The sequence below is a fragment of the Tachysurus fulvidraco genome, chromosome 1 (genome assembly GCF_022655615.1).
Source record: "Tachysurus fulvidraco isolate hzauxx_2018 chromosome 1, HZAU_PFXX_2.0, whole genome shotgun sequence".
NCBI lineage: Eukaryota > Metazoa > Chordata > Actinopteri > Siluriformes > Bagridae > Tachysurus > Tachysurus fulvidraco.
Window position 1 is genome coordinate 32,673,640 of NC_062518.1, and position 19,327 is coordinate 32,692,966.

The 19,327-nt window shown below is 38.6% G+C and overlaps 2 protein-coding genes across 3 annotated transcripts in view; both read right to left on the minus strand.

Annotated features, from left to right (window-relative positions):
* ppp2r5b (protein phosphatase 2, regulatory subunit B', beta) overlaps nt 1-14,741 on the minus strand; it is a 20,846-nt gene extending 6,105 nt beyond the window's left edge. The window contains exons 1-6 of the mRNA XM_047812056.1: nt 13,151-14,741; nt 3,849-4,045; nt 3,371-3,472; nt 1,988-2,080; nt 1,646-1,776; nt 836-895 (exon numbers count right to left, since the gene is read on the minus strand). Of these exons, the coding sequence (XP_047668012.1) occupies nt 836-895; nt 1,646-1,776; nt 1,988-2,080; nt 3,371-3,472; nt 3,849-4,045; nt 13,151-13,346 (779 nt within the window). The 5' untranslated portion in view covers nt 13,347-14,741. The remainder of the gene's footprint in view (nt 1-835; nt 896-1,645; nt 1,777-1,987; nt 2,081-3,370; nt 3,473-3,848; nt 4,046-13,150) is intronic.
* Nucleotides 14,742-15,045: 304 nt separating this feature from the next.
* On the minus strand, nt 15,046-18,541 carry batf2 (basic leucine zipper ATF-like transcription factor 2). 2 transcript variants are annotated; one of them, XM_027134485.2, is made up of 3 exons: nt 18,101-18,541; nt 17,779-17,886; nt 15,046-15,814 (listed from the first exon to the last, which is right to left on the minus strand). In XM_027134485.2, exons 1-3 carry the CDS (start codon nt 18,179-18,181, stop codon nt 15,503-15,505), a joined length of 501 nt encoding a protein of 166 aa, XP_026990286.1. In that variant the 5' UTR covers nt 18,182-18,541; the 3' UTR covers nt 15,046-15,502. The 2 variants fall into 2 exon arrangements, with proteins under 2 accessions (XP_026990286.1, XP_047668034.1); XM_047812078.1 differs by lacking the exon at nt 18,101-18,541 and adding an exon at nt 17,528-17,618.
* Between the last annotated feature and the right edge of the window lie 786 nt (nt 18,542-19,327).

Below are 19,327 nucleotides of genomic sequence, written 5' to 3' on the forward strand. Positions count from 1 at the left end.
TGACAGAAAAACTACCGTCAATCTTTTCTCTGTCTTTCATTCTCATTCTCTCGCTCTGTTGAGCTCAGACTCTGTTGCTCTGTTATCAGAGCAAAAACAGTGGGTGGCGGTAAAAATAGCACAAGCATCAACCTGAATGCAGCCCTCCATCCCTAGCCCCTCTCTGACTCATCCTCTACCTCTCCCACTTCTCTCTCCATCTTCTCCCCCACATCTTTCACTCTGTCAAAACTGTGCTTTGTTTTGTTTCCTAGTATGCTTAGGGGAAAAACACATTCTGTTTGCAATGAGACAAATTGTAGGAGAGTGACACTGTAGACCCAAAACATGGCTCTAAATTGCATAGTAGCTCTTATTACAGAAACGTACCACAAATAGTAAAGTGCTATGAGGTGGAATGCAGATAGCACTAATGTTTAAACCCCTGCTAAGGGTCTGACTCACTTGCCCACACACTGCTCAAAGCAGCACTCAAGCAATTACCAGCATCCTTGGATTAGTTACTGCCACACTTCAAATATGCATAAAATTATATTTTGTTCCCATAGGATAGCGATATTGTATAATTTTATAAGATGCTATATTTAGTCCTGCCCGCCAGAACTGAATGAGTAGTGACTTTCCTAATTGAGGCAAAAGACATCAAACTCAGTGATGTATCTCATTTTAAGAACTTAATCACTTGTAAACAAATGCTATACTAATCTGCATCTAAATGAAAGACCGTGCTAAATTAAACTCAGCACTGCTGCAGAGGTTTTCTTTTCCAAACATGATATATAAGCATTTGCAAATGTCACATTTTATCTTATACACAGCACCATTAAATATGTACCTGCCCAAAATCTCCAGCAGTTCTGCCACTCCGTTGAAATGTTCAGTTTCATAAATGAACCTATACGGTTAAGAAAAGGATTATATCATGAGAATAAGTGATATACAATATGAATTTGCTTACATATAAATTATTATAAGAAAACAACAACAACAACAACAACAACAACAGAGAGATGCTATACTGACAAAATTTGCACATCATGTGTGCTGAATGTGGGCATGCTGAAGATTCTTCCAAAGACATAGCGTTAATATGGAGTTTGCTTATCCTTTTGACAACACTCCTAGGAAGGCTTTCCACTAGATTTTGGAGCGTGGCTGTGGGGATTTGTGCTCATTTAGCTACAAGAGCGTTTGTGAGGTCAGGCTGATGTTGGGTGAGGAAAACAGTCAGGATTGCAATTCAACCAAAAGGTGTTCAATCAGGATGAGGTCAGGCCTCAGGCCGCTCAAGTTCTTCCACTCTAATTTTGACACACCATGACTTCAGGGACCTCACTTTGTGAACTGGGACATTGTCATACTGAAACTGGTTTGGGCCTCTGAGTTCTAGAGAAGGAAAACTGTAATGCTACATAATACAGAGACATTCTAGAGGATTGTGTGCCTCCAAACGTGTACCAAAGGAGACCTGGGTCATGGTCATCATCATGGGTCATGGTCATCCACATAGCTCTGGCTATACAGTGTATCACAATTTGCAGCTTCCTGATAAATGTTGTGGTTACCTATTCTGTAAAACGTATGTGATATAGCTGTATTTCAGCTGAGATCTTGATCTTATCATTATTGACCAGCAATACAAAACCTGAGAAAGATGTTGTTGATCTGTTTCCGGATGTACGCTCTGAGGCCGAGCAGTTTGCCATAGACACGATGCAGTATGGTCTTCAGATATTCCCTCTCTCTGGGGTCCTCACTGTCAAACAGCTCCAGCAACTTGGAACACAGCAATAAATCCAGAAAATGTAATCTCATGCATACAGACCACCTGCAGCTGATAGAATTGATCACACTAACAGCAAAAACATGTGTGTATGTTTACATGTGTCAGGAATATGCTCATTCATTTGGATCGAAATTACAGTATATGCTCCCTATAAACAAACACACATAATATCCAGCTTAATGTTAGTTTGAGACACTGTACCTGCAGAACAAATTTCTGATCCACATAACGTTTGGCCATGGAGGGCTGGAAATCAGGACTCTCCAAGAAGCGTAAAAAGAACTCATACACCAACTACACAAAAAGAGAAATTACAGTTTAGAAAAGCCCTCATAATGTTGCTAACATCTGCTACAAACAAGGGTTTCACCTTGTCACCTGCTTCCTGACTAAAATGTCTTTAATTTCTTATGCCTCCAAATGGTTTCAGGTCATTTTTTTACTCTTTTTTGGTGTGAAATCTTTTGCTGATTTTGGATCTTTGTTGAACTTTCCTAATTATATCCTCCCTAGTCTTTATTCTCCTATCATTACTACTTGGCTGGCTTTTCTGATTGCACAGAAAGAGAGTGAGTCTCTATGCCCTCTGGAAGCTGTATTCACTAGTCTCATTGTTGTCTACTAGTCTTGCTGCTTTCATTCCCTCAGTTTTGCTGGTACATTTTTGTGGAATCGGTGTTTGACTAAAGAGGTAACTTTTGCTTACTAAATTGGAACAATAAATGGACCTTACCACACCTGACTCTTGACGGCATGTTTATGTTCACATTCTCTTTAGAATCACTGTTTTTAGATTAGCTACATTAGCTAGATTTTTTTACATGGACTGATGCTGATCACACAGTAAACACCTGAACTTTAATTGGTGCAAGTGGATGTATCCAGTTTTTATTAATCATGTACATTTAGCACTTCTGAACACTTTCTCCACAGTTAATGAAGCAACACCAATTATTGATCTAATCATTACGTAAAACACTCCTATGTAAGCCATTCTTTGCTGTCTGAAACCTGGTTATATCCTGAGTCCCTCAGGATATAATTGCATGTCTGCTGCTGTTTTTTCAGGAAATTCTCAAAATGAATGAAAATGCACCTTTAGAGTATACTGTAAGTAGATGTTCTCATTCATAAACATGGTCATGCACTCATTCTTTTCTGTGGTCTCCTGGCTTTAATGGAATTTAGTTTGTATTTCTAGTTTATATGGCTGTAAACCTGATCATCGCCTTGAATGAAGAGTATTTCTAAATCCATTTCCAGAGAAAAAACTGTCATCATAATGTTAATTGCTTTCTAGCTTACTCTTCCTAAGATTTTTGCTCGTTTGTGTCCTGATAACATGGTTTCAAATTATCATAATGTAATTTCCATCACACTCAATATTTATGCCCATTAAAGACTAGACCAGGATCTTCTTCTTAATTCACATTAGAGCTTTGAGAAATGGAGATCACTAGCTGTAGTAAGTAAAGGCTACTGATCCCATGTTGCAATCTAAAATCACAAATGTAACACACTTTATAGGTTCATAAGCTAATACATCCTTTTTTCAAGATCATGATAATGTGAGTTTATGGGCACCTGTAAATGAGGCCAGGAGGCCTCCAATGTGGGTTCATCCTCCTCTGGATCAAACTCTGGGTTCTCACTGGGCGGCAGAGTACGGAAGATGTTCACCGAGATCTAAAGTTATGGGTGGAGCCAGTATATATTTTTTGATGAGTTTTACACAGTAATACCCAACACATGAATTATTCACAATCTACTGCATTTACATTCTTAACAGAGATCATACACAAAAGCATACCAAGCAAACCACCACAATGCTTTTAAAGATTTTTGCTTTCAGCTAAAATATATCACATACATCAATTTCTACACTAATGTAGCCTACTAATGTACTAAGTGAAAGAAATGAATATGTCACCAAATTACAAAAGTGATTAAAAAAACAGAAAATCACCATATACAGTATAACTTGTTCAAGACAACTTAATCTTCATAATTCTCTCCTCAATCACATATAATATTTTAGGTTATTCTGTGGTGTTATTTCTACCATCTTGATGGCCTCAGGATAGAGAGGCTCGATGAGGATGCCGCGGTTGGTGGCCACGCTCTCCACCAGCTCATTTAATGCTGCACGCTTGATCTCTTTCCCCTTTAGGTCAGCCACACAGTCCAGGAAGTCAAAGAGCACACAACACTGCTGCAGCTTCTTACAAAACAGATCATGGAGTTCTGCCACTGGAGCATCTACAATAGAGAGAAAAGAAAAGAAACATATATAACATACATAAACTCTATATAACTAATATCAAAAGATAAAGAGAAAAAAAGAGGTAAAAAGAACTTTTAAACAAAACAAAAAAATAACAATTTTTGTCTGGGATCAATTAAGTATCTACAGTATCTATCTATCTATCTATCTATCTATCTATCTATCTATCTATCTATCTATCTATCTATCTATCTATCTATCTATCTGTCTGTCTGTCTGTCTGTCTGTCTGTCTGTCTGTCTGTCTGTCTGTCTGTCTACCTAAACTGATTGGTACAATAGAAATGCATCCACTCTATTGTCTGGAGAATCCTGATGACTCCACAGCAATCACAGACCAGGATTGGGTGGCATGCTTTTTCTACCCTGTCATTTACAGTGACACTAGCTGGCTACACTAACAGCAATGGGTGGCTGTGAGCTAATGTATGAGAAAGAAGGTGTTACTGACCAAATGTGGAGGAAATAAATGGGAGGCCAGCAGGTTGGAGTGGGGGTAAACATACACTTTTGACTGGAATAGAACTGCATATGTTGGGCAGAAGCACACACTGAAGCAGAGACTCTGGCAAACAACTGCAAAATGTCTAGTTAAAGTAATCCATACACAGACCCTTACACTGTACACTGCAGCTGCATAATGTAATGTAATGTTGACGTTATGAACAATGATTGCAATGTGTGTTATAGGAGCATACAATTAATGACAGGGAAATAAACAGCTGATTATTTTCCTCTAATAGCACATGCTAAACAGTTGTAGTTATCTGTAACAAAGTGCTCACACTTGAGCCTCCTTCCATAAATGTTAAATATCTCAATACAGAAAACTAGGTCCATAAATTTAATATATCTACACACAGTCTATAATCTCTGCATTTACAAACACCAACTCAACATTTACAAAGAAAGTGTATATATACTAAACACCTACACACAATGCACAACCTGAGCATCTACACACAGTCTATAACCTTAACATCTCCACACATTAACATAGTCCTCAACACACACACACATACACACACACAGGAGTCCATAACTGCAACATCCATACACATGGTCCATACAACATGTGTGCATGAAAGAGAGAGAGGGAGAGAGAAAGGGAGGGGGAGAGGGAGAGGGAGAGGGAGAGGGAGAGATAGATGGAAACAAGAGTGCATGACTCTGCTAGAGAGATGAGCTGAAAAGATGAATTCTCCATGGGGAAAAGATAAGAGAGAGAGAGGAGATGGGCACGGACAGGATGTAATAAAAAAAAGAGCTAGGTTTTGCAATTCCCCGCAAAACAAGTCAAAGTGATTTGTATACAAAAGTAAATATAGATGTTAACTTGATGTGTACTAATATGATACAAGAGCTATACAAAATTTGATTGCAAACTACAATACCATTTACCATTCATGGATGTCTTAATGGTGAAACCTCCCTGCAGTAAGGCTGGCCATCACTGAATTAAACACCCACTAATATCCTCCACTCAAAGCTGGAGCTAAATATAGTGCAGCTACTGAGCAAGGCAGAGGAGGAGAGAGGGAACAGTGTGTGTGTGTGTGTGTGTGTGTGTGTGTGTGTGTGTGTGTGTGTGTGTGTGTGTGTGTGTGTGTGTGTGTGTGTGTGTGTGAGTGTGTGAGTGAGTGAGTGAGAGAGAGAGAGAGAGAGAGAGAGAGAGAGAGAGAGAGAGAGAGAGAGAGAGAGAGAGAGAGAGAGAGAGAGAGAGAGACCAAGGGAGAATAAAATGAAGGAAATGGTTATGGGTGGAGAGAGCAACAGGGATGATGTCATCCCTTTACCAGACCTTTCTCATCCACCTCTTCCCTCTTCCAACCCTCCCTCCATCACTCCCACTAGGTACATCTCCTGCTCTCTCTCTCTCTCTCTCTCTCTCTCTCTCTCTCTCTCTCTCTCTCTCTCTCTCTCGTTAAATAACAGTTAAAGTGTTTGGGTGGCTGCTGAGCTGTTGCTCTATTTTCAGGGCTGCAAAACCCACCTCTATGCTTATTGATAAAAAGAGCAGCACTGCAGAACTGGGAGAGCAAAACTTTTCTCTTTTCAGCCATTCAGCAAAAGCTTTAAAGTTATTTTTTGAATGAAAATAAATTGTATGTTAATCTACCTTGTAAAAAAAAATAGCCTTGACATTCTTTTTGCATCATGATAGCTCCCACATTCATCATAATTGTATATAAAAGAGGAACATTTTGTAAACATAAAAATAATAGTATGTTCAGGAATTAAAATAAAATTATGAAGAAAAGACAATCAAAAAGACCAAAAGCAACAATATTTAGATGAGGCTTCCTTATACACAAAAAGAAATCTATGCTGGAGTTGACCTAAATACCCTTTATTTGATTCCTAAATACATTAAAAACAGAGGAATAATTGACTTGCTTTGACTGTGCTATTAAACCTTTTTAAAAACATGTGATCTTTTTTTCTACCTGGTACATGTCACAAAATAAGAAGCAGCTTTCTGCTTTGGAAATTTTCTTGCTAGGCATCTCTTTTCTTCCTCAGATTCATTTACCCTAGCACTCTCTCTCTCTCTCTCTCTCTCTCTCTCTCTCTCTCTCTTTCTCCATTCTCTTTCCCTTTTTCACTCCCATCCCCATTATTGATCCGAGGAGGCCGGTGAAAGAGCAAACCTTCTGTCTGCTAGTAACACTACACCATTCTGTCCAGCTGGCTCTATATGGACATGCAAACGCAGATCTTCATATATGCACAAAATGCTGAACAGGATGCACTGCATACTGTGAGTTGTAGAACACACACACACACACACACACACACACACACACACACACACACACACACTACGATTGCTTATTTACTGAATACACAAATGAAAAAACATTCATTTACCCACTCAATCGGTGTCATTTCAAAAGCACCTAATTAGGAGGACCAAATATTTAACCAAGATTGCCTTTAAACTAGAAGTTATGACTCCATGACTCTATTCAGCAGAGAAAACTGAATCAAGAGTTATGAGTGGCTTAATGTGAAAGAAACCTTTGCTTCAGTCTACACAGCCTATTTACTGAATCACGCTCACTCACGTGGAGTGCAGCTAAACCCAAGTCACTAGCCATTCCCTCTAGCTGAGAATAATAGAAATAAAATCAATACTCATAGGGCCTAATTCAATCAGATCCCTGTTAAAAGACTATTATTGGTTTTGATATTTCTATTTCTTTATCATATAAAAGCAGTACTTTATTATATACTTATGTATTTAGCTTAATCTGTCTGATCAGTGATTTAAACCGGCTGGGACAAAACTGTCTTAGTTTATGTCAAAAATACCGTTGAGTAATAACTCAAAAACATGTACAAAAATGACATATAAGCTAATGAAAATATATAGATAGATAGATCTATTCGACTGGTCCCACCCTCTCTCAGGGTAAGAGGTAGGTATTCATCACGACTCTTTTCTTTTCTGCACCGAGGTAGTGGAACTTCCCCTAGATGTCCGAACAGCTGAGTCACTGGCTATCTACAAATGACAGGTGAAAACCTACCTCTTCCTGAAACACTTAAACTAGCACTTATTTTCCCTGTGTGTTTTATGTGTATATTTAAAAAGAAACCTGAACAGAGTTTTTCCATCCTAAATCTGTAACCTAGTAAACCAACATTGATGTATTCATTGATAGAGTCTTCAAAGCTCTTTTGAACGTCGTTCTGGATATGGACATCTACTTTACCAACTGACATAAATGTGAATGTGAAGGTAGATAGGTTATAAGTCATCCTAGTAAACTGATTTGAGAGCCTTGTTCGCTTCTGCCCATCTATTTTAGATTTATTAAGATGTACTGTGAAAAGCACAGTATTATATGACTCAAGTGTGACTGATTCATATCAAGAGAAGTGTCAGTGTTAGATAATATGACTTCAACATTCAACTAGAACTAGGTGTGAAGAGAACTTTGAACTGAAACACAGTTGCACAAAGTCACACTGAGCTGTCTTTTTCAGCTAACAGCATGTTTCATTGTCAGGCACAGTCCACAAAAATGTTTTCTATTTTGTAGTCTTATTTACCAAGTATTTAGCAAATTGTTCTAATTCATTTTGTTCTTGGCCATTCCTAGATATAAATGTTTGATTTTAACCATTAGCACTAGTAGTAGTAGTATTGCTGTTGTTATTGTTAAGTGTGATACTCATTGTGGGTGCCAATAATTCTAATATTTGATGATATTCTTATTGTTTGAATCAGTGTAAATTCAATTCATTGTAAATTGTTGAATCTTTTTTTCAACCTTGTAACCTATTGCGTATTTCAGGGTATGATGGCTAGCTGTTTGTTCTTCCAAGCCATAATGAAGTTTAATGATGGATGTGATGAATGCCCAGACTGGTTGGGACATGAACATCTGTGACAGGCACTTAAAGCACATTGCCCTAATTGCAATGTAAAGCCATTAGCTATGCACAAAACATGCTTCACGGGCTATGGAAATACTTCTGGCTATTCATCACCTTTGATGCTGCTCTGCCACAGTAAAGAATGCAATGAGTAGCTGATGTGGGCACAAAAAAAAAGCCCACTTGGAAGAAAAGGGAACGTTCCTTCACTGTGTTGACTGATCAGTCCTATGGAAGAGGAAGTGGGGACAACTAGTCAAGTGCATTTTAGAGTACATCTGCCAAATAACGGATTTTTCATAATGTACCAATTTCACTGATGAGCAAATATGCCTGTTTAATGCCACATTGAAGCTCTAAATGCACATGCATATTGGTCATAATGACAGATGCAGTCACTTTAGGCATTAGGACTTTGTCACCTCATTATTAGTATCACCGAACAAAGCCTTGCTCCTAAAGCCCTTATGCACAGAAGAGCTGACATGCTGATGTGCAAACCATATGATACTCAGGCAAGTGTAAGAGTATGTTGGGCAGGTCTTTGGCACACAGGACCCCACACCATTCAATGATTGACTCCTTCTGTCTGAGGTTCGAACAAAGCACATGGTGCAACAGATTGCCTTTAGGCACTCATGTGCACCGACATATTACTCCCGCAGAGTTGGGTTTCAAAGACCGCTACAGACGACACAGGTAGTTACGCAAGAGGCAACACAATGACCAAGTCTCTAATGCATGATTTACTGAATGTGCCAGGGGATCTTGGCATCAGTTCTGAAATTACATGGGTCCCCCTTCTGAAAATGAAACATTAGAGCTTGACAAAAACAGATCACTTTTACAGAAAATATAGATCACAGTTTTACTGTTGGCCACAGCCAAACATAGCAGTCTTCTCCACAAAGGTGTAATACCCAGGCGAATTGCCTTTAATGGCTATAGGAGTGCACTCACTACAGGGAAAAATGGGCATTACAAATATAAGCGTCCAGACCGGAGAGCTCTGAGCAGGTCTTTGAAATCTTCTAAAGATTATTTAGATTCCAAAAAAATGAGGCAGAATACACTCTATTCCAGATCTAAACGATGATCGTAAAATGACTATTCTGTAAGATCCTATTACTAGACATGATGCAAGCACTAAACATTTGTTTAGAACCTCTGATCTGAAGGATGTGTATTTCTACATTCCTATTGCTATGAGGCACAAATAATTCTTCCTCTTTCACATAAGTGAAGTGACATATTAAGTAGTGGCAGTCCAAACAGGAAGACAGAACTCCTGATCCTGCATGTGGAAGTTCTAGAATTACACAGACTCCATAAAGAGTCATTTGTCACCTGGATAGACTATGCAATTCATAGACATGAAACTCAACTCATGTGCTATGCAAGCCCTTTTGACAGAAGACAGAGCTGTCTCAATTATGAATGCAGTCAGAACATTTCTTTTAACATCCACAAGGTACAGTATCAACATTCTGGTCTAGAGTAGGGAACAATATCACCACCTTGTTTGGTTGAAACGTTTAGAACAGTAAAGCACAGTAAAGCACTTAAGTGATCTTCATCTACATTAGGATGCCTCATGCACAATAAACTTTAGTATCAGCACTATTGAGTGCTGCCTATTATTGTCTGAAGAGATGGAGCATAAAGGTTGTGTTATTAACCCTTGTGATGAATCTTATACATGGTTTCGACTACTTTGGATGGAAACATCCTTAATGGTAGACAAATGAAGGAAGAACAAAAGGTTATGTATATAGCCGTTGTTCTACAACTGAGGACTGTCAGGGTCACACAGGTTGACAAGAATGTTCAAAGGAAAAGTGTCACATAGCAATGGCCTTTTATAGACTAACCTCATGTTGTCAGGGCACTTGGAAGGAAATGATCAAAAATCTTCCATTAGTTCTGAAGCCGTAGCACCACTGTTACATATTTAGACTTCTGTTCTTAAACACAGGTGTATTATTCTATCTATAAACTTGTAAACTCTTTTTTTAAACTTTTTTAAAAATGTTATATTTTATAATTTTTTCAAAAAACATTCAAAAGATTTTTGATGACCCATCCTGTATTCCTGTCCCAAACCTGAATATCACCACAAGTAGCAGCAACATCAACACCAATATGGGTCATTTGTTTGTTGGATTAAAAGGAATTGTTTAAATGCATATATGTCTTTGCTCATTTTTCCTCCAAATTCTTTACCTTGACCATTGCAGACCGCACTGGCTGTGACGGACTATGGGCAGTGACGTGTAGTTTAATATACAGCAGTTAATGTGCTTTGTACATATCAAGGCATATTAGTTTGTGTGTTTAAGCATGTGAGAGAGAATTATTCAAAAATCCAATTAGCATGCTTCTTTTTTACAGTCTCTTCCCCCCTGTTGGTAATGCCCTAGGTTAATAAATATAACTTGAAATTAACCATCTGGTACCAATTCAAGGCACTGCAGATGGAATTATATTATTTAGGATACCAAACATGACAAAGTTGAAAATGACAACTAATGACAAATAAATTTGTAGCCTCATGCATAGACCGTGTGCTTAGCCACTGTCGAGTCTCTTTAGAGTTGGCAAGTAAAATGGCATATAAACACTACTGGATATTGGGGAAATCAGAAAAGCCCTACAACATTGTCCTTTCTTGACTTCCAATTTCAAAAGAAAATAATCAGAATCAGAATAAGATTACAATTCAATCAATTATAACTCAATTAATTTCACGAGCAATATAAGAATCATAAAGTCATCAGTCAAGGACACAATGTACACGAATGGAATAAATGTACAACACAAAGAGTGAGCCCAATTAGCCCATGTTTTCCAGGCTCTTAGTACAACACCAAATATATGAAACATGGTAAATGCCATAATTCACACTTTAGTGCAGATCCGCTGAAATGCAGGCTGCAGCATCATGGTTTAGTCATATCAACCAAGAGACACTCGACTTTAGATTGTCCATAAAACCTAAGCACACACTATGCTAAACATCCAAATAGCTTCCACAAAAAAACAATGCTAATAAATAGCAATAGTTATTTGCCTATAGCTACTTAGTGTATGATTCTAGACATTGAGTCAAGTAAGAAAAAAATGCAATGCCACCCTTAAGCTCTCCATATAAAGTGGCCACAACAGTTTAATTTTAGTGTTCATTGTAAATGTTTGCACAGATATTGTTAGTGTTAAAAGCACAGTCATAGATTGCATTGAGAACATTATACAACAGACATATAATGCCAAAACCACTGTGAAATGGAGAGCATGAAGGTTAAATGTAATATCAGTTATAATAATTAATGAAAGACTAGAAGTACAATAGAGTTTCTTGAGAGCTGCTCTTGCTTAGAGCATCCATGTATGTTCCACTATAAATGGTGGAGTAGAAAGATGAACAAGTGTGCTGGTTGGACCATGATGGTCACATACACTGGCAACAATTTCACATCTGCATTTTTACATGCCACCATGTCCTAGAAATGTAACTAAAGAGAATCCCAGATGAATCCTAAGAGAATCATAATCAGCTGAAATGTGAATCATAAATTTCTTGTGGGTGTCTAAATGAAAAGAACAAAATTTGAGTCATATTTTGTGATCATTATGAAAGGAGACATCGTTCTAACAACTGATGGTAAGAAATAAACTCACTTTCAAATACATCTGGCCATGGATTGGTGAGTCATCAAGAAATATGTTTAATATCCTGAGTGGAGGATGTTATCTTCTGTTTTATAACACTACCAGTGTCCTAAGCTGGGTTGCTTTGCAGCTTGAGTTGTCAAGGTGAAAAAGTGATAAAGATGACTTAGAATGATTGAATGTCGGGTTTATAGGTTTTTATACTGAAACCCAGTGATTTTGTGTGCTTGTGTCCTTGAATGTTCTTCCATTGAACCTTTTGAAATAAATCATTATGAATCATATATGATTCCGAAACAACTATTATTTTCACGTGTGAAAGTGTGATTTGTGTTATTTCATGAGTCATGGTCATCAATAATGAATCAACAAACGGTGACAACAAAGGCAAACTAAGAATGTTTTCAGTTGTAATATGTAAACCTGCATAAATGCATTGTGGTATATTTCCTCAGTTAGAATTAAAATAATCATGTTAAATCTGAGCTCAGGTGTAATGGGTTACTGCTGGCCTAAATCTTTTAAATTCCCTGAAATTAAATGTGCATAAATTAATGTCTCCTTAATTTTAACATGCTTAAAGACCTGTAAAATATCCATTGATCGGGTAATCATATTTCAGTAATTGATACTTTTTCTGTAGAAGATTTGGTCATATTTCAGATCTGAAAGAATATTATAACATTTACACTATAATTAAGTGAAGTTATGTTTAACACGTTAAGTTTGGTGGTTTTATTAATCAAATACACATATGTTTTTCTATCGATTTTACTATATCCTCTATACGATTATAAATATTTACTATATGATGTAATTTCTATAAAAAACTATATCTATCTAAACAATTTGGTATTTGAGAAATGAAATGCCAGACTGGGTTAGACTCTGTTCCTCTTCAGCCCCCACTTAAAACTGTTACCATCCAGATCTTTTAATGGACAGAGGAACTTCAGGATGTTTATGGAAGAAGTCTTGTAATAGAAAACATGCTTGGAGGCATAGTCCCAGGAGCGTGTGGCCTACCTTTGAGCGGAGGCAGAGCTGTGAGCTCAACCTGCGAGCTCTGATAACGGAACTGCGAGGAGCTGTGTGACCTTCTCTGGCGGGCCCTGCGCATGGAGCGGCGTGGATAGCCATCCACCTTCTCAGCACTGGGCACAGAGAAGGCTGCTGTGGGTGAGGACGGACTCGACGGGGGCAGCTTGGTGGGCTGATCCATGGGTGCAAAGCCTGACAGAAGCCTGATGTCCGTAACGCAACTGGAGACAGTTGTTCCTTAGTGCCTTGTATCAGCTGCTGACCAAACAGCAAAAAAAAAAAAAAAAAAAGAATAGAAAAAAAGAGACAAGAATTTCACCAGCAATAAGCCTGAAGGAAAGACCGGCCCAGTCAGGATGTGGATAGAATAATCAGTGCAGGATTTGTCTGATCCCTGTGTTTTTAATATTTCCCCCAAAAATCTGTTTTTAAAATCAGCACATCTCCAAGACAACGAACGCTGAATAAATCTATAGCGGTCTACTTATAGAAATATGGGGGCGCACAGATACATCCAGCGCTACTATAAAGACTGCGCTGCCGTATTGGCGTCATGTGTAAGTCATCAGCCTGGATGTGGTCTTTACTCAAATATTTATAAACTCGAAAAATTAGCCTAGAAATCGTCTCGGGATGAAGAATAGAATAAAGATGCGATCAACATGCCGTTTTTTCCCTTTCTTCAATCAGTGTTGTCCCATGTTGGAGGTCTGGCAAAATAGGTGTGGGGAATAAAAACCCAGTCAGATGCCTCCTCGTCCGTGCACCATCAACTGCATCACTTATTGATCTGATGTCCTATCAGGCCAAGGTTCTGATCCCGTGTCTTAATTGCAGGCCAGTGGTTCTGTGTTACAGGCCTGTGGATGTGAGCAGTGTGTGATCCAGATCAGAGCTGCTGTCCGCGCTGCAGGGCGGAGAATGGCGACTTCACACCCGCGGACATGTGTGCATCAGCGACCGCAATCCGCACTGTTACAAACCCCTCGCTCTTCCTTTCTATTTCTCCCCCCCACGCAAAATATATACATATATCATAAAACACCGATCTTCAGATCCACATTTGTGTCACTGCTCGTGTTTGTGTTCCTCGCGCTCCGTCTCCTGATGCCTGAGCGCGCGCAGGTGCTGCAAGGAGAGATGGAGGCTAAAAGCTAACACACTGCGGATGACGCTCGCCTCCTGGTTCTACTTATTTATATATTTATTTACTTACATGCGCTTGCGCTATCGACCTCAAAACGTTTGTTGTTTATTTTTTCTATTCTTCCCACGCTCGTGTGCTCACTAATCCAACCACAGCACCGATGCACTGATGCAGTTTCTAAAATAAATCCGAGATCATGATTATCTATCTGTCTGGCGGGTTATAGCCTAGTCGTCGTCTGTGTCTCCTTCCTCCAAGCCTTTTTTCCAGTCTCTCTCTCTCTCTCTCTCTCTCTCTCTCTCTCTCTCTCTCTCTCTCTCTCTCTCTCTCTCTCTCTCTCCTCATATTATAGGACTGACACTGCACGCGCACAGAGCCATTGTTCTTATTGCTACATCACATATCCATCATGGCCTCACAACACACTACATACACACACACACACACACACACACACACACACACACACACACACACACACACACACACACACACACACACACACGCAAAACATTAGCTCTATCAGTAAATAGTAAATATCAGATGCAGTACAGATGAAGGGAGCTGATCAAGTGCTGATCAGCAATGTCCCTGCCTTATGTTGATGCTCTGAGGAGCTTATCAGCCTCATCTTCAACCCTTCAGCCATCTCTCCTCAGTCATCAACAATGCACACTTGATAAACACTCCACACTTTTGCATTTGACATAGACACAAGAAATTGGACAAACTGTTTATATGACAAATATTTTACTTATAAATACAAACTCATCATTCAGGCTACATTCAGTGATTACATTTGAAGATTATATTTACATTGGAATCACACACACACACACACACACACACACACACACACACACACACACATGTACACTATATATTCATATATAAACTGGAATGTAAATATACAAATCAACACACATTTTGTGTTAATGTTCCTTTTTTTCACACAAATTAGCAGCAAATGGTTTGTAGACAAGTGAAATCATTATGGTGTACGCATTTTCCATTCAGGTCATTACATACTACACTGAAAAACAGACTGTATTTATCAAAACTAAACATTAATTTGTATTTTAATAATATATCTTAGTACAATCCCACAGACTTCTAAAGACTAGAACCCAATAGAGCATGTGAAAGCTGGACAGAGGTGGTAGAAGAAAGAACATTTTCCTTTTTTTTTTTTAAAATGGTGGTAATCTTATGTCAAAGTCCCATGGCACCCAGTCAGTCCTATCCAGGAGCTCAGCAAGTGAGACATCCGGGGCAGCTGGATCATGTGTTGGAAAAACAGGCTCTTCACTAGGCTTCGGGTTATTAAAGGACTGGTGTGAGCTTGAGGTAGACATGTGAGGTATGGAAGGTCCAGACCAACATGATAGTGTACAGTGTTGTTCATGTTCTTTTAAGGCTGTAGTGTAGCGCTGCATTTCCTTCTCCAGTTCAGAAATCTCTTTCACTAAGGTAGCATTGGCCTGTTCCAGAGTTTGCATTTCCTGTTTAGAAAAAGCAAGAACTGAGTTCGAATGTTTTAAAACAAACACTGTACATTATCTTATATCTTCAAAATATTTGCATATCCTCACCAGACACTTTAATAGGAACATAATAAGATTTCTTATATGGTTTAAACTTGGAAATTGGACCCCTTCTCACTGAGGATATTATCCAATCAGCCAATCTGTGGTAGCAGCGCAATGCATAAAATCATGCACATATTCATACCACATGTTTATATCAAATAAGGAAATGTAATTTAATTGTGGCCAGGTTTTCGGTGCTAGACAGGCCAGTTTAAACATTTAGAAACTGCTGATCTCCTTGATCTCTTCTCATCAAGATCTCATCTCGTTTCTAAAATACATAAACCTGCCTGTCTGGCATCAACATCCATGTCACAATCATTCACTGAGGTCACATTTTCCTAATTCTGATGTATGATGTGCATATTAACAGAATCTCTTGAACTGCATATTCATGAGAAATTGCAATTGCTGTGACTGTATAGTTGCATGAATGATCACCTATTAAAGTGGCCACTTAAATTATGCAATATGTACGTTATATTATGCAATATATATATAGATTTTAGTGTGCAAAATGCACAAATTCTGTATGTTTTCATTGTTATTAATGGTTTTTGTTTTATAAATAATACAGGTTATGGCCACAATGCAGTATTTTGTAGCTTTAACTATATTTTTGTTATAATCAATAATACAGTTTATTATCTGCCTTTGAGCCAAATTGCAATAAGCTATGAAAAGAATTTCTCCTTTCACTACTGCTTCTTAGTTTCTTAAATCTGTCCAGCCTGATATCCACTCTGACAGAAGAATCCTGTCTTAGGATTCTATAATGAAATTTCAAATCTACACCCAGCAAGAATATGTAATAAACCTTTAGTGTGGGTTTTACTATGTGTAAATTTTGCCTAGTGGTTAATGCTACTGTAAACATAAGGAGGCATAATAGCAAGGTCAACCACAAGGGAAAGTCCAAAGTTTGTACAATTTCATAAGAGAAAGAGAAAGTGAAACTAGTGTTCAGCACTAAGACAGACTTAGTGTTGAAGTAAATAAAAAAAACTTATTGCCAAAAAAGGAAATGAGAATTAAATAAATAAGCAAATAAATAAGCATTAAAGATAAAGTACATACACACTGAGTTTCTCAAAAGGGTTTACAATTAACCATTGTAGCAATGCCACACAGTGGAATGCTTGAATGAGACATAAGTGACAAAGGGGCTAAGGAATCTGACCTATAACTGTTCTCTTAACAGACTGTGTTTCCAAGAAATGCCTGCCTGGGCAAGCATATTATCTCTCTCACACTCTCTCTCTCTCTCTCTCTCTCTCTCTCTCTCTCTCTCTCTCTCTCTCTCTCTCTCTCTCTCTATCTCACACACACACACACACACACACACACACACACACACACACACACACACACACACACACACTCTCTCTCTCTCTCTCTCTCTCTCTCTCTCACACACACACACACACACACACACACACACACACACACACACACACACACACACACACACACACTACAAAAAGACATAGGAATTTAAAAGTTTTTCAAGTGAACACATTTTATGCAAGTTATACTGTAAACTCTACTGTATATAGTAATCTCACTCCTGTGCACCGATGCTAAGTATAATATACAACCATATACTTAAAAGTCAAATAAATGTACCTTGTGCTTTTCAGTATGTACAGAAAGGATAGAAAGTAGAAGTTGACTGGTTGAGAGTTCAAATCCTCGACGTACCCTTGAAGAGCCCTTTCTAATCTCCAATAAATGATCATGACTTAAAAGGTGTTTGTTGGGCAAAATGATGTGCATTATTGATATGATGGACAGACATTGGCAAACAATTTTTGTGGTTATATTAATAAGGTAGCAGGATAAGTTCAAATGATCATGCATGGAAAAGGTGCACTGACCTCATGGAGCACATCTGCCCTCTCTGTCTGTTTTTTGCGACTCTTCCGAGCTGCATCTCTGTTCCTCTGTCGGCGTTGACAAACTCTCCCTCCTACCTGATCTCTGCCCTGAATAAATGACCATACACACACACACACACACACACACACACACACACACACACACACACACACACACACACACACACACACATATATATATATATATTTGATATACACGTAAATACACGTATATACACAATCTATTCATTCATAATTACATTCATAATAGTTATTATTATAATATACAGATTAGAATTCATACATGTAAATAAAGCATTACCCAGTTCTGTGGACTCTGAGAATCACTTCCAGAGAAAGAGCTTGTTTCTTCATCTGCCTTTTCCATGAGTGCAAATGGCATCTCGAGAGAACTATTCCGTCTCCTGGCTTTTAAAAAACGAAGTTATTTATAGGACGTCTCCATGTTCCTCAGTCCAGTGAAGAAAAGTGAAGCTCCAATCTGTTGAACCCTTTAAATACTGATGTTCTTGTCTTTCTAAGAAAAAGAGTGGGCTTTAACTAATGTAACTGTGCGGAAGGACATTGGCCTGACTAAGCTAAACTGATGTGATCTCGCCTTGGTTTATTATATAGTGACTGATTGAAGTGCGGCCGCTTTCACTTTCACATTATTTGAAACGGGCGCGTTCGCGGAGGTGGAGAGCGGAAGTCGGGCCACATTGCGCCAGGACGCTCTTCCCGTATATTTCACCCTTCCCGCTCTGATGTGCTTATTCACACACACACACACACACACACACACACTCACGCACGCACATACACACCCACAGCCCACACACTCCACTTACCACCCACACACATGCCTCAGTCTCATAGGTTCTCAGCAAAACACAGTACAATATTAAACATGCCCCAGTAGTAGGCTACCTTTTCAGACTCGGAAGCAGAATCGGGTTTATTGGAAAAGTGTGTTGACACACAAGGAATTTGGTTCCAGCTGTGCGTGATCCAGAGGTGCGTGTTCCAGCTGTGCGTGATCCAGAGGTGCGTGTTCCAGCTGTGCGTGTTCCAAAAGTGCGTGTCGTGTACATCTACAGCTCTACTGAAGGTTCAGTACCTGATATATTTGCCACATCATAGTGACGGTTCCATTCCCAAAATACACACGGGGTACAAGACATATAAACCCAGAAACAAATAAAAATACAGTTGCCCCTTTTCCTGCAAATCCGAATAGAGAAAAGTGTGTATTTGACAAAATAACAAAGATGGGCAACGTTATATCACACCTTGTTAAGCCGATTTATAATAATACATTTACACGAAATATAATCTTTGCTTTGTCGGTGCAAAAATAGTGGTTTTAGCTAATACACTACAGTCAGTCGTAAAAGGCAAGTTTGTTAACCATCCGTCCGGGAAAACAGTGTAGTGTGAGAGGAAGCTACATGGTGGTTTACTGTAAACTCCCAACTCCAGCACCTGGGGGTGTTAAACTAAACATAGAGTTCAACAAACTCTATAAAAGTAAGTGTCTTCTTCTTTA